General features: G+C 56.3%; 1 protein-coding gene across 14 annotated transcripts in view; it reads left to right on the top strand.

The window, feature by feature from the left end:
• The window catches only part of IMPA2 (inositol monophosphatase 2), a 49,875-nt gene that overhangs the window by 6,886 nt on the left and 27,497 nt on the right, over positions 1 to 15,492 (top strand). For 7 of the 14 annotated variants that reach the window (XR_014807562.1, XR_014807561.1, XR_014807560.1 and 4 more), the window contains exons 2-5: positions 3,569 to 3,702; positions 8,229 to 8,333; positions 10,738 to 10,783; positions 13,013 to 13,121. Coding sequence is in view for 8 of the 14 variants with exons in the window: in XM_084964126.1 (XP_084820252.1) it covers positions 3,569 to 3,702; positions 8,229 to 8,333; positions 10,738 to 10,783; positions 13,013 to 13,121 (394 nt within the window). In the remaining 6 variants the exon portion in view is untranslated. Of the gene's footprint in view, positions 1 to 3,568; positions 3,703 to 8,228; positions 8,334 to 10,737; positions 11,781 to 11,837; positions 12,533 to 13,012; positions 15,478 to 15,492 lie in introns of all 14 variants that reach the window. The other 7 variants (XR_014807564.1, XM_084964128.1, XM_084964133.1 and 4 more) reach the window with 3 other exon arrangements.

The raw sequence follows: 15,492 nt of genomic DNA, 5'->3' as shown, positions 1-15,492 counted from the left end.
AAGCTGGGTCTGCGACCTACACCACAGCTTACAGCAACGCCAGATCCTTAACCCACTGAGCAAGACCAGGGATCAAACCCGCATCCTCGTGGATTCTAGTCGTTTTCGTTAACTGCTGAGCCGTGAAGGGAACTCCCCAGGGAACTCTGAATTAAACTTTCCTTAACCTACTATGGAGATTTGCACATTATATGTGTGGTAGGTTTGGGAGTTTTGTGGTAAGTCATTAAATTTTGCAAGGCCTTGGACCTCTTGGGTGGACCGACTGTCAGAGGAGGGGGTCAGAAGTATGTCTGGGGCAGTGACAGCTGGCTCATTAGAAGGGCAGTGTCCTTTGGGTCAGTAATTCAGAAATGGGATCTACATGTAAGTGGATGAGAGGGAGGACGTGGGGGTGACCTGCAGTTCCCTCCCAGGCATCCAGGGCCCAAAGGAGGAGCAGCAGGTGAAGAAGATGGTCACAACAGATCCATGGGCGGCCCACCCTACGCTGAAGGTCACAGGCCCACAGGAAACAATCATAGCGCTGCAGTAATAAACAGGAATCAAATCAATACAGAGATACCTCGGAGTCACGCTGTAGCATCGTCCTCCTGGATCCATAATCTCCCTCCTTTGTATGACTCCTGGCTGGGCCCTGGCTTCCCTGGAAAGGAACTCAGGTGACATCAGAAACACCCCCACCCCCCACTGCCGTTGCTCACCATGCTGGTTCTGTTTGGGTCTGGAGGACCAAGTGTGCAGAGGCTCCTTGAGGCCTCATCTTCCTGGCATCTTCCCGGCATCATCACTGTGCGCTCCATGCGGTCCAGGGACTGCGTCCAGCAGGCGTGTGCTAGGCCCTGTTTGGGCTGTAGGACCCGCCTGCGGGGGCAGTTCAGAGACAAGGCTGACAGGGTCCTGTCCGGCCACCAGGAGCACACTTAGAGGTGAGCACCCCTCTCTGTGGGGAGATGGCATCTGAGTCACAAAGGAGGAGAGCTCAGGTGGCCGGTGGGAAGGTGGTACAGGGGGCATGGACACAGAGTTGGGCAGATGGCCTGGCTCCTTCAGAGATGGGGACAGAGGCAGGACGGTCCCTTGTTCCCACCCAAGTCTACTTAGACTCTGGTGGGCCCAGGGGCCCAGGTTCCTTCCTGCTTATTGCTCTGACCCAGCGCTCTCTTCCCAGGTGACCAAAGCTGACCTCCCACCACCACACCCACGTCACAGCAGGTGGCAGAATAGAGAGGGCAAGAGGAAGTGCAGTGTGGACAGTGGCTCCTTGGGGCCAGACTCACATGCACGTGAGTCACATCCCCTCACATCCTCCTGGGCTGACCTTGGTCCCCAGGCTCCAGATGCCTTCACAGGAGGCAGAGTGTGGGCTGCCAGGTGGCACTGTACTTTGCCAACCCTGGTCTCTGTTCCTAGAAGGAAGGCCTGGAGTAGACAGGTTGTGTCTGCTCCAGGCCAACCTCAGAGGCTGCTGTGAGCCACCATTGGGGTGTGACTTCATCCTCGGGGTGACTAGGAGCCATTAGGTGCTTTGTGCTGGGAGAGCCAGGGCCAAGGTCAAGCTTAGCCGGCTCTTCTGCCTGATGTATGGGGAATGGATGTGTGGGCTGTGCAGGCCACCGTAGGAGGCTACACGGGGTGGATGCTGGAGGTTGGCAGGCTTCAAGGCATCGGACCATTTTATCAGGGTAACTGAAGGGCACAGCGAAACAAGACACACCAAGGTGGCCATCTTCCCCAAGCGCTTGTGGTCCAATTGGAAGCAATGGTGCTGAATCTGCACAAGCCATCTGAAGTGTAATTTATTTGTGATCCAAAGGGTTCTGTGCCCCTGTTCTGTGCCAAGCATGACCCTCGATGCCAGGCGAGTGGCCAAGAACCAAGAGCCAGCCCTGCCTACCTGTGGCACAGGCTTTGGGCAGAGGCCTCGGCAAGGCAATGCACTGGTGGTTTCCCATGCTCAGAAGTTCTAGACAGAAGGGCCAAAACATAGAGGGTGGGGGCAGAGAGCGGGCCCCAGTGGCGCATGGGTGATGTTGGTAGCTGAGTGAGATTGTGGCTTTGCCCTAAGAGCCAGGCAGCATTAGTGGTTCTAAGCACAAATGTGGTAGGAGCTGGGGCCTGTTCTGAAGTCTTAAGTCTGGCCTCTGCAGAGACGCATGGGGGGAAAGTGGGACCCATGGCTGTGAACCATGTACATGCTCACTCTGTGAGGAGGGCGGACGTGAAATGAGACCCCAGAGAGTCAGGCCATCTGCCTCCAGAGGACTCTTCCTTGCCCCGTGTTTCAGACCTGCCCAGGGTTGCCACAGGGCTGGTCAGATCCCCAAACCCCCACCCTTTCCTCCCCAGTCTCTCATCAGCAAGACCCTAGGACACATGACCGGGATGTTCCAGGGGCTCTGGTGGCACATGCTAGGGTAGGGTGCCTCTCTCTCTCCTTCTCCCCAATTGTGTGCACACACCCCATGTACACACCCACCATACACACCCATCATATACACACCCACCACACACACCATATACACACCATATATACCCATCATATACATACACACCATATACATACCCATCATATACACCATTACACACCCACCATACATACCATATACACACCCATCATATACACACCCACCACACACACCATATACACACTCACCGTATATACCCAACATATACACACCCACCAAGGGGCAGGACATTGCAGTTAAAAGGGACAAGAAGGCCCCAGGCAGGCAGCTGAGGGCCAGCACCCAAATCTGAGCAGGACCATCCTCCGTGACTTTCCATGTGAGCCCCGCCTGCAGACCTGGGGAGGCATCTTCCTGACTTTCTCCTCTTCAGCGCCTTGGTACCCAGTGGGGAACACGCATCTAAGGCTGAGTCATTGTCACAGGGAAGGACGTCAGCTGGCAGTGGGGGCCTTGGAGGAGGTGCAGGTTCTGGGTGCAGCTGGCTCCGGAAGAGGTCAGAAGTCAGGAGATGGAGCTGTGAGCCGGGCAGAGGTGACAGGAGCAGGAGTGGGGCTGTCTCCTGTTGCTGATGGCCTTCTGCTTGCCTAGGGTCCTGGAACCTCCTGGGAGCTCGGGCCTCTGTCGTGGGTTGAGATGGACTCACTGGCAGTTCCTGTGATTCCAGCCCACGGCCCTGAGGCCACTGGGCCCCCTTGGTCTGACCCGGCCGTCCTGTCTGGGTTCCTGGGTTTCAGACGGGAAGTCTGGGATCCTGACCCAGGAGCACATCGGTGTGAGGGGCAGCATGCAGGAGCGAGTGTGCGTCTTATGCTGAAATCTCCCAAGTTCAAGCTCGGGCGCAGGGGCATGTTGGCTGTCACTTTGGGTCCTAGAACCACGTTTTTCCTCCAAAGAATGGCTGGTCCATGGGTGGGACAGTGGCTGGCAGGGGTGAGTCCACTTCCTTGGGAGGAGAGAAGCGGCCCTGGTGGCCCCCTGAAAGCCAAGCCCCTGTCTGTTGTCTGTCTGGCCATGGCAGTGGAGGAGGGGCTGCAGTGTCCCCAGCACGGGTGGGGGGGTGGAGGTCGGAGTCACCCCTCTCCTGACTTTCATTACAGATCATCAGAAAAGCCCTTTCTGAGGAAAAACGTGTGTCAACAAAAACGTCAGCCGTGGACCTGGTGACAGAAACGGACCAGGCAGTGGAGGCCTTGATCCTGTCCGAGCTGCAGGAGCGCTTCCCCTCGCACAGGTGGGTGCACCTGGCCCTGCGCTGCCATGTCACCGGTGGATCTCGGGTCCCTGCACGTTGCCCCTCTGAGGACGACCCCTGGTCCCTGAGCAGACTTTCCTGGGACCTGTCCCCATGTGTTGCCCTCCCCCAAGGGCCGTCTGCCCCTCCTGCTGCCCTCGCGCCCAGGCCAGCTGACCTCCAGAGAGAAGTCCCTGACCTTTGGGCAAGAGCCAGCATTTGCCCAGCACTGTGAGCCTAGTCCAGGGGTTCGGGGGTTGCTCAGGGTCTCCTTCCTTTAGGCACCTGCTCACACTAGAGTCCAGCCATCAGATTCCCAGGTGTAGGCGACGTGTCATTCAGACCCCACATCTGTCTGGACAGTGATGCATCTCCCTCCTCAGCTGCCCTGGGAGTGACCAAGGCAGGGGAGGACAGGTCCACACTCACCTTCGCACTGCTGCTTCCTTCTCATCCCCTGTCTGAGGGCCCTCCCCGAGGGTGTGGGTGTGTGTGTGTATGTTTGCATATATCCTATACTTGTGCACGTGTGTATGTGTGTGCGCACGTATGTGTGCGTGTGCATGTGTGTTGGTAGCTGTTTGGTGTAAAGTCAGGACTCTGACACCTGTTATAATAGGTACAAGCTCTGCAATGTTTATGTTTCCTAACTTCTAACTAAATTAAATGGCAGCGTGCAAGGAATTGCAGTTGACCCTTGAACAGCGCAGACTGGGCCGTGAAGGTCTCAGTAGTAAACGCTGCAGACTTGGAGGACTGTAAATTGTACCTGGAGTTTGGACCGGGTGGGGGGTCCTGTGCCTCTGGCCCCACTTATTCCAGGATTTTATTCCCTGGAGGGTGCTGGCTTAGGAACTGCCGCTGATTCTGGCTCACGAGCTCTTTCTGTCCCTTGTCATCCAGGCCGCTCTGACAGCAGTGGGGGCCTGGTGTCCAGGAAAAGGCAGGACTCTGAGGGTGACATTACCAGGGCTCCTGGCGCTGGCCAGTTGCCGGTGGTTTGGACCCACTCTTCTGTCAGTAGGGGCCTGGGGTCCATTCATACAGTGTGAATTCAAACACTTGTTGCTGTGTGTTGGGATCAAAGTCACTGCATCACCGGGGGATCTCTTGCTCCAAAGCCCCTTCAGAAGACCATCCACCCAGGGCAGCAGACCCCCTGACAGCCAAAGGCCCCTGCCAGCCCACATGACAAAACCCTGGGAGATCAGCTGCTGCTCCCCCAGGAGTTGGTGGTCCCCAAACTGCAGGCCACAAGCCAGTATGACCAAAGTGGGTGGACGGCAGCCTGGGCTCTGAGTGCTCTGGGCGCCTCTGCCCAGTCTGGGCCCCTGGGGAGCCATGGCCTATCCCCTGGTCTGACAGCCCCTGTGCCTTGTGGGGCACGCAGACACAGAAAAAAGCTGTCCCTGCCACCACTGGCTGGATGCCCCCTTCTGTCGTTTCCCCGCTGTGCTTTGCACTGGGAGCGTGCCCTCAGGCAGCAGGGCCGGGCTGAAGGCTGAGCAGGTGAGGCTGAAGACCATTAGCTGCTCCCTAGGGGACTGAAGGTGACCCTGACCTTGTCGCAGAGTAAACAGACTGGCCAGAAGGAAAGGCTGCGTGCCCCTGGCCATCAGAAGCACAGGGGTTGTTACGACTCAGGAGAAAGTAACGAAGCCGACTGTTGTTCTGACCTGAGCCGCACCCCGCTACCATTTCCCTCTGTACGGGAGATAAGCCTCGGAAATGGCCCCAACCTGAGTCACGTGTGCTGTGTCTGTTTACATTGCCGGCTCTGTGGGGACGACCCAGGGGCCTTGTTGAGGTGTCTGTTACTCACACTCCATCTGTCACAGTCCGTTTCCCCCACCCTCTGCCCCCACCCCGTTCCTCAGGAATTACCTTCCCACATGGAAAAGTCAGGTTCCAGGGAATAAACGCGCCACATCCCTCCCCACAGACCTGGGTGGTATTCTTGGTGCCTCCAAAGAGTGGACACGTTGGAGGTCCTGGGCCAGGTGCCACCCATGGGCGTGAGGCAAGCAGGGAGGTGACCGGCGGTGCTCCCTCTGCCTGGGCAGGGGGCACAGGAGGAGAGGAGCCCTCCGCCTGAACAGTTAGCGCCCAGAAAGGCCAGGCCTCCAATGCTGCCTTGAGCGATTCCCACCAGAAACGCCCCACGGGCCAAAGTGGTGCAGCAGAAGCATCATGGGGGCTGCTTGGGGTGCCTGGAGGCGGAGCCCACATATTTGCTGATGGAGTAACAGACCTCACGGCCCTGGGAGCCTTAAGAGCCCTACCGGCCTCAGGCTGTGCTCTAACACCTCCTCCTCCTGGGATTTCAGCAGTTTGCCTCTGACCCCACCAGGCACCTGTTCCTGCTTAAAATCAGGTTTGAAACGGCAACCTTCCCCAGCTTCCCGGGATCATCTTTGCTGTGAGTCGTTTCCATCCTCAGCCTTAGTGACGCCTCCTCACTGCTTCCTGGACCTTGTGCCCAACTTAAGCCTGGGCACTTGGCCCTCATCTGTGTGTTTTTCGGGCGTGGTCCCCTTTCTTTAAGAACGGAATCACAAGCCGCTGCAGGGGAGGAAGATCATGTCGCTACAGAAGGCCCTGAAGTCAGAGTTCATTCCTTCCCTCTTTGGCCCAGAAAACCCACGGAGCTAATGCCGTGCGCAAGTTGCTCCCTCATTTCTGCTGTGGTCAGGGGTCAGTGATCATCTTGCCTGGCCTCACCCCGCCCTCTAGCCTTCTCTGACCATGACCTTGTTTGTCTAGACCACCACACACACACCCCCACACACCCAGCCTGGGTCACATGACCTAAATGCTCCAGATTCCTTCTGGAGGGGAGGGGAGGGGAGGTAGTCCAGGCAGGAGCTGGCCCCCCTCTGGGATGTAAGCCTCTAGGGCTGGTTGAGCCTCCCAGGGTCTCTGCTCAGCTGGATTTCCCAGGCACCTCCCCCTGCCCCAGCAGTGCTTTGCCTGCTCACAGGTGGGTTTCTCCAAGGACAGCGGTGGCAGGTGGACTCATCACATGCACAGCGTGCTTCAGATGATTTGGCTCTGTCTGCATGACTCTGTCCCCATAGAGTATTTCATCATCTGGGGGATGGAAGTAATGTCCAGAGTTGAGGGGGACCAGCCCAGTGATGGCAACTGTGACAGCACTGTGTCACTTAAAGTGACACCAGAACTCAAGGCACCCACTGACTGCACAGTGTTAGGACTGGGACACATGGACCCAGAGAGCTTCCTACAGACAGATGTGTCTGCACATCCAACTCGACAGCCGCTGACCCGTGCGACTAGTGAGAGTAAGGCGTTGACTCTGACTTTAAATTCTGTGTAATGGAGTTCCCGTTGTGGCGCAGCGGAAACAAATCCAACTAGGAACCACGAGGTAGCGGGTTTGATCCCTGGCCTCACTCAGTGCGTTAAGGATCCGGCATTGCCGTGAGCTGTGGTGTAGGTCGCAGATGCAGCTCGGATCCTGCACTGCTGTGGCTGTGGTGTAGGTCGGCAGCTGTAGCTCCGATTCAACCCCTAGCCTGGGAACCTCCATATGCCGTGGGTACGGCCCTAAAATGACAAAAAGACACCAAAAAAAATCTATGTAATGTACATTATTTACATTTCAGCAGCCACGTGGGCCTGGTGGCCGTTGTGCTGGACGCAGTGATGTCCGTCTACCTGTGGGATCACTGATGCCAAGTTTCGGGGCCCACGGCTCCCTGGAATATGGTTCCAGTCGGCCTGCCCAGCGCCGACCTCTCTGGGCTCAAAGCTCCCGGTGCCCAGGATGGATGTGCGAGATGCCAGCAGGACACGGAGTGTGTCTCAGTTTTCGCTCGTTTTTCTTTCTTGGTAAAGGTGCATTGTGGTCAGGCCTTAGCAGGTGGACCTGATCCCCGGGGATAGTCAGGAGCCCGTGTTGGGCACATTTCTGGGGGCATTAGGTGGGGTTTGTTCTCTCCCGAGAAAGGCTCCCGGAGCCTGAGGGGAGGGGCCTCCAAAGGAGAAATGTCAGCCCTGTTGATGTGTGCAGAGGCCTTGTCACCACCTACAGTTCGGGCAACAGATAGGTGTCAGCTGTAGGTGGCATTTCACGCTGGGCCCCATGATGCAGCCTGCTCGGCCACAGCGCTGCCAAGGGAGCCCTGGCAGGCCCCTGCCAGTGTTCCTAGGCCCTTTGCTGGCTTTGTCCTTGGCTCGCTTTCTGCAGGGGACAGTGGAGGCAGAGTCAGCCCTTCCCGCCTCCATCCTCAGACCCCTGCCTGGCCCGCTGCATCCTTGGTGCTTTAACAGAACATTTCCTCTGCCCTCCTCCCTGAGGTGTCACTGTGTGCGCCCGGGTCCTGCTGAGTGACCGACTAGCAGACAGTAAAACGCAAGTCTTTCCCAGACGCTGCCCCTGTTGGACCCGAAGAAGCCCGGCGAGATCCCCTCACCACGTCTGTGCCACCTCCCACAGCCTGGGCTTGGAAGCGCTTTGTCTCTGGTCCTTGGCATTTCCTCATGCTGAGCTCTGCCCACTTCAGGTTCATCGCAGAAGAGGCTGCGGCCGCCGGGGCTAAGTGTGTGCTCACCCCCAGCCCCACGTGGATCGTCGACCCCATTGACGGCACCTGCAACTTCGTGCACAGGTGAGTCTCAGCGCAGCCCCCGGCTGAGGGCTGGAACCATCCTGCCTCCCAGATTTGTCTTTTCTGAAGTGGCATTGCTTTCAGCAGGAGCAAGTAAGCAAACCTCTAGCGTGTGTGTAGTCTTGGTTTACTGAGTCTTGATACTTTAAGGCTTTCCGGAGTTCCCATTGCGGCTCAGCAATAGCAAACGTGACTGGTATCCATGAGGATGCTGGTTTGATTCCCGGCCTCACTCAGTGGGTTAAGGATTTGGCGTTGCCGTGGCTGTGGCGTAGGCCAGCATCTGCAGCTCTGATTCAAGCTATAGCCCGGGAATTTCCATGTGCCACAGGTGCCGACCAAAAAGACAAAAATAAAATATGGCTTTCCATTTGTGAGATACACTTGGAGCATGTAAGAGACTTCCACTTATGTAAAAACTTATCTGCCATGTGTAAATGTTAGATGGAATTAAGAAGGACCCTTCAGGAGTTCCCATTGTGGCACAGTGGTTAATGAATCCGGCTAGGAACCATGAGGTTGCGGGTTTGATCCCTGGCCTTGCTCAGTGGGTTAAGGATCTGGCATTGCCGTGAGCTGTGGTGTAGGTCACAGATGCGGCTCGGATCCTGCATTGCTGTGGCTCTGGCATAGGCTGGCAGCTACAGCTCCGATTCGACCCCTAGCCTGGAAACCTCCATATGCTGCTGGAGCGGCCCAAGAAATGGCAAAGAGACAAAAAAATAAAAATAAAAATAAAAAGAAGGACCCTTCAGAGGCCCCTAGAGAGATGCCAGGGCAGTGAACAGTTCAAGGTGTCTGGTTCAGCAGCCATGGGAGTCCGGTGTGGACAGAGGCTCTGGGGGCGAGGAGCTTGCCAGAGGCCACCTGGTCTGACTGGTCAAATATCAGCCCAGAGCAGCAGGTTCTTGGGAGGTCAGAGGCCCTGGAGGCGAGGAGTGAGCTCTGGGCATTGACGGCACATGCCCAGCCCCAGAAGCACTGACACCAGGGCAGGTGTCTGAGCTTTGCTGCTGGCCCGGAACCCAGGGCACTGAGAGCGCAGTGATTTCTTTGGAGGAGGTTTCCCTACAAGGACACGCCTGCAGCCCCAGAACTCCTGGCCCATCCCAGGACCCCATCCGACAGGGGAGGCCCGTGGACCACTGGACCCACAGGGAGGCCCCCAGCCTCGATGACCCAGGGCACCAGTTTCCTTGCTAACAGTGAGAAGGGAGAGCGTGGCCGGGCACAAGGGCCTCACGTGGGATGTTTGTGAGTAAGTGTGCAAAGAGACTCAGTATATCACAGTAATCATCACTCTTTGCTTAACTTGGGTCATATGAGACTGCAGTCATAGCCACACAGGTGGCTCTTTAGAGGCACTGGAACAGAGTCATATCATGACAACACAAGTGCCACTAAACTCTTAATTTTTTTTTCCTTTTTTTTTTTTTTTTTTTTTTTTTTTGGCCATGCCCATGGCATGCAGAAGTTCCCGGGCCAGGGATTGAACCTGAGCCACAGCAGGAACAACAGCAGATCCTTAACCTGCTGAGCCACCAGGGAACTCCTGGACTCTGACTCTAACTAGAAGTGACATCCTGAGGAGTTCATGTGGGACCACAGGGCTTCCCTACCCCAGGGCCAGAGCGAGAACCTGGACGAGAGCGTCATTTGGAAAACAGTTGTGAGGGCGACCCTTGGGCTCTAGACACCACTGGGGGTGGTGGCCTTCCTGGGCATCCGGAAGCTCTGGCCGATGCAGCTCCTGTCCTGCTTGTGCCTCACCGCATGGGGACTGGGCAGGAGGGGAAGGACCTGCCGCTGTGTGCCGTGAGCCACCCCTGCGGACTGCAGTGGGGTCGGGCCCGCACAGCCTGGGCGGGGCTGGGCCCCAAGTTTCCTGAGTTAGAACCAGAGCTTCCTGGTTCCTCCTCGTTGAGCTCTGACAATCTTCACATAAAGGAGAGGTTGTTTGGGTGCGAGGTCACCTCCCGCCTTCCACACTGTGGCCAGTCCCACGTGACTCCTGGGGTCACGTCAGGAGGCATGTGGTTGTCTTGGATCTGGGCCCTGAGTGGACACCTGAGACGTGGGTCTGGCCTTCGGGGTGGTCTCTGCCATCCCTTCGGCCTCTGAGAATCAGACAGCTGATGATTAAACTCTCTCAACCGGGTCCGGCGTGGTCACCGTTGAGTTCTGTCTGTAGGGCTGTCAGTGCTGCTTTCCCTCAAGGTCAGCTGTCGTGTGTCAGCCTGGCCTGCTTGTCTTGGAAGCACTGAATGAAGCTGTGCAAAGCAGTTATTGAGAACACAAACTCGGCCAGAAAGTGGAAAGACCCCCGAGCCTCCAGCCACACAGAGGCTCTGGAGTTTGCCGTAGTCCACGCGTCTCACAGGACAAACGTCTGTCTTCCCTGCAGATTCCCGACCGTGGCAGTGAGCATCGGGTTTGCTGTGAACCAGGAGGTACTGGGAGGTGATGGGGGCGGGGTGGGGTGGGGGGTGCTTGGCTGCTGTTTACTCTTCTCGTGTCTTGGTTCCAACCTGTTTCCTTCTCCTCATCCTGGGCCTTAAGGATGACTAGCAAATCCAAGCATGTGTTTTTCCAATCCGAGAAAGTAAACAGATGAAAACCGGTTTGGGGTGCGTGGGTTTGGGGCTCAGGCTGGGCCTCCCCCCACCACAGCGTCCATTTGGTGATGCTGCCTGGAGGCAACATTATAGCAGATGTTCCCAGTTAGTCTCCGTCTGACCCCTGGGGCGTGTGATCGAGTCACAAAAAAGAAACTCCTATTTTTGGAGGACGTCTCTGATCCCAGTATTGTATTAGTTCTGATCTTCCCACAGCTGCTGGGTGAGAACGCAGCCACGTCAGGGTTCCCAGGGCCTCTTGGAATTGAGCTGTAGGAGCAGGGGTGGGGATGACCTGCAGAGAGGGTGGGGTGGACTCGGCTTTGTTCCTCAGCTGCAGCGGTTACACCTAGGGAGCCTTACTCTCCCTGTAGGTACAACAGTCACATGTGAGCAGGACTGGGGCACGGGCTTTGCAGATGCAGCCCTGCTTGGACACTGCTGCTCGTCCTCCTCCTCTGCCGGAGCTCATGCCAGGGCAGGAGAGGGTCCCGCCTGCGAAAAAAGTAACTTATGGTGCAGATGAGCAGGGGCCTTATTGCTGAAGTCTGGCTGAGGAGTCACTTCCTCACTGTTTCTCTTTTAAGTGTGATCACTGAGCAATAAGCTCTGGGGTGATGTGCACACAGGTGACAGGGTCCCTGACCACCAGGCTGTGGCCTGGGACAGGCCCTTGGGGGCAAGGATGGGCAAGGTGGCACAGCCTCATGGTGGAAGCCCTGGTCATGGGGAGCAGGCACCCCCCCCAACTCCTGCTGGCAGATGCTGCCTGGCTCTAGGACGGACCAGGCTTTGGGAAGCCCTTGAAGGCAGGGTCGTGGGAAGGGGAACAGCTGGGCTGCTGGGAGGTATGGGCTCTGGGGGGGGAGTCTGACTGGGGTCCTCCCAGCTGTGAACCCTTTACCTGCTGGCCCAGATGTCCCTTTGGCCTCTGGGGGACTCTCCTGTTCTCTGTCCCTTGGCCGACCCAGGCTTGCTGTCTGACATCGGTGCCCTGAATAGTGGGGAGTCAGGAAGGAAAGGCAGCAGGGGTACCGGGTGTGTGGAGTTGTTTCCCCAGCTCACCTCCTCTTTGCTTGTTCCTGTTGGGGGGCTGCAGCCTGGAGCCACAGTCAGGTGGGGAGGGGTGTCTGCATGTACACAGTGAGGGGCCAGCCCCTCTGGCGAATCACTGTACTTCCTGGGCTGCCCCAGACCCCGTGATGCTCTTGGTTCTTAAGATGCATTCTGAATGCTTCCCATATCAGCAATTTTGAGAGTTTCTTGTGGGGTTTGATTCGAATCATAAGAGCCTTTTTTACCCTCCCGGGAAAAAACAAGAGGCCTTTCTGAAGAATGAAGCTTTTTCAGAAACTTTCATTCACTGATGCTTGATTGTGATGTCAATGTTCAGTATAGTTTTATTGTTTAAACATATCTTTATTTATTTATTTATTTTGTCTTTTCGCCTTTTCTAGGGCTGCTCCCACAGCATATGGAGGTTCCCAGACTAGGGGTCGAATCGGCGCTGTAGCCACTGGCCTACGCCAGAGCCACAGCAACGCGGGATCCCAGCCGCGTCCGCAGCCTACACCATAGCTCACGGCAACACCGGATCGTTAACCCACTGAGCAAGGGCAGGGATCGAACCCGCAACCTCATGGTTCCTAGTCGGATTCATTAACCACTGTGCCACGACAGGAACTCCTAAACGTATCTTTAAATATAGTCATTTAAGAGAAGAACATTTGCTTGCATGTTCTGGACCAATTTTGAATACTGACGCTGGTTTGCGGTTTAGTTTTGAATCCCAGGGCTGCTTTGGGGTCTAGTTTTGGATCGCAGCACTGGTTTGGGTCTAGTTTTTAATCTGGATGCTGATTTGGGTCCAGTGTTGAATCCTCATGCTGGTTTGGGTGTAGTTTTGAATCCCAGGGATGGGTTGGGATCTAGTTTTGAATCCAATGATGGTTTGGGGCTCCCCGTGGAAGCTGACCCCCATCCCATGGTCCTTGCCTTGGTGGCACCTACAGCTTCAAGGCTTCCAGCACCATGTCATGTTCTCTGTTTTCTGCCCGTCTGCAGCTGGAGTTCGGGGTGATCTACCACTGCACAGAGGAGCGGCTGTACACGGGCCAGAGGGGCCGCGGTGCCTTCTGCAATGGCCAGCAGCTGCAGGTTTCCGGGGAGACAGGTGGGCCATGCTCCATTCACTGGTTTCAAATGGAAAGTCACCAGCCAGGGAGGCAGTCCTGGGCGTTTCCTCTTGGGGTCCGGTCTCCTCAGGGCAGTGTGTCCCTGGGGGCTGGATGTCAGGCCTGCAGCATCTTTACGTTCCTGTGGATGTGGCCAGGAGCCTTCAACAGGCCCGCTCTGTTTTGCATACATCTTTCATCCTTAGTGTGAAAAGAAACCCGGCCTCTAGCTGCTGCCTGATCTCCAGTGGGCCTGGGTGAGCAGGCCAGGGCCCAGGGCAGGATCAGAGGTGGGTTCTGGCCCTCAGCGCCTCCCAGTAGCCATCAATCATCCCAGTGTCACCTGGGGGTGTCACCCAGGTGCAATCTAGGGGCCCCAGATGTGGACCAGCTGGTTGACTTCAGTTGCTGTGAGGATGCAGATGGCCATGGGGGAGCCATGCTCTTGAGCTGTGTTGTACCTACCCAGGTTTCCCTGTCGCTGTCATTCCTGAAGTGGGAGTTGAGGACACCAGTGGCCTTTACAAGGGCCTGCTGTTTGATCAAATCGTGTGTGGCACACAGAGTGGACCCTGTGCCTCACTGGCCTGAGAGGCAGTGGGAGGGGTCGACAGTGTCTATGCCTCCCAGCTGCCCTCAGCCAGGGAGGGGATGGACCCTCCTGCCCAGGTCAGATCTGCTGAGGTTGGTGAGAGATCCCCAGGGAGGGGAGCAGCAGGTCTGGGGAGCAGACCGCCCATGGAGGATGGACCGGGGTTGGGGGGGAGGAGAAGGAGGCCCAGGAGTCAGGAGCACCCAGAGAGGGGGAAGAGGACCACCCAGGAGCTCCAGCGGGAGGTGGGGAGGCAGGACCCTGACCAGCCTCTGCCTCTGCTGCCGGCCCAGCCCCCCGCCTCCCGCCCCAGGGACTGTTTGGTTTGGCTGTGGAGACATCAGTGTTAATTACAGCCGCGCCTGCCAGGGTGACCACGGCCAGCCGGTTGTGCAATCAGGAGTGAGGGAGCCCGTTGTCGAACACACCGACTGAACTCTGCTCCACATCCTGTGTGTCTGTAACATGGGCTCTGAGCTCGGCTCACACCCCCTTGGGCCTCAGGCTCCTCAGCATCCCGACATCCCCCCACCCCACCCCCAGGACAGGGACCTTGGTGAGGCCCTGTTGCTCAGACCATCCATTCATGCCCCCTTGCCCACAACACAGAACCTCAACTTCCCTCTAAATCACTTGTGTTCCAAAGATCACTTGTGATTTCTTAAGATTCTGATTTATAAGTCTGGTGTGGTGTTTTCAGTTTGCCAGGTGACTAGATGTCTACGGGCCCTAATGGAACATCCTACCCAGTAGTGCAGTCCTTAGGTGTCATACAGACCTGGCTTCAAATACTCAGTCAGCCACCTTCCAGCAGGACTTGTTCCCTAACCTGGAAGCTCAGTGTTCACACGCGCAGGGGGTGACAGTGGGGTAAACTGTCAGGAGGGGCCTGGTGCGCATGCCCAGGCGAGAGGAGTTACTGCAGAAGAGGCTGCAAATCAATCGGCCACAGCCCATCCTTGAGACTGGGGCGCACTTTTGGAGGAAACAGTTGCTACAACCGCTGCCCCCCTCCCCGTGCTTTCCTTGCCTTCTCCTTCCCTGTCCCTGTGCACCTTCTGGTGATGCCTTCAGCTCACAAAAACAAAGACTGTGCTGCAAAGCGCAAAAGAGTTAGATGAGGTCAGGATTTCATCAGCAGCTTTTTCTTTGCACTCCGTCTTGCAGAACTTCAAACACATGCAAAGGAGACAGAAAAGGACCCATCACACAGCCCCAGTGTTGTCACCTCTCAACCAATTCTGCTTCATCCAAACTCCCACCCACCTCCCACCACCCAAACCATGCCCTGATACAAACCCCAGACATAGCATCACTTTCTAGCCAGTATTTCAGTACATCTCTAAAACATCCAGATGAGTCTTTGAAAACGTAATCACCACACCAGTGTAACACTCCTCTGAAAGTTAACAGTCATTCCTAAAATCACTCCTTTCCAGTGTTCAAAAAGGGGAAAAGGCTTCTCAAGGCCTCTCTCTGGGTCCTGGAGTCCTGGTGGCCCCTGTGTCTGTCTGTGTTGCTGGGCCTTTTCAGTGGACAGAGCTGGGAAATAAGTTGTTTTTTTAAATGTAAAATTCATCATGACTCATGCAAGTTCTCTATTCAGGTTCACAGCTGCAGAATCTCTGCTTCATTCTCTCTGCTCCTCCGTGAAACCCCAGGCACAGTGACACCAGGAGAGAGGCACTTAATAATGTCAGTTCTAGGAGTTCTCATTGTGGCTCAGTGGGTTACCAACCCAACTAGTATCCATGACGACCTGGGTTCGATCCCTGGCC

This window comes from Sus scrofa, chromosome 6 (genome assembly GCF_054392235.1).
Source record: "Sus scrofa isolate SSC_HxYL_T2T_F1_AM1 chromosome 6, Sscrofa_HxYL_maternal_Yorkshire_Landrace_v2.0, whole genome shotgun sequence".
Lineage (NCBI taxonomy): Eukaryota > Metazoa > Chordata > Mammalia > Artiodactyla > Suidae > Sus > Sus scrofa.
Note: the sequence above shows the minus strand (reverse complement) of the source record. Positions and strands in the feature narration are given on the sequence as shown.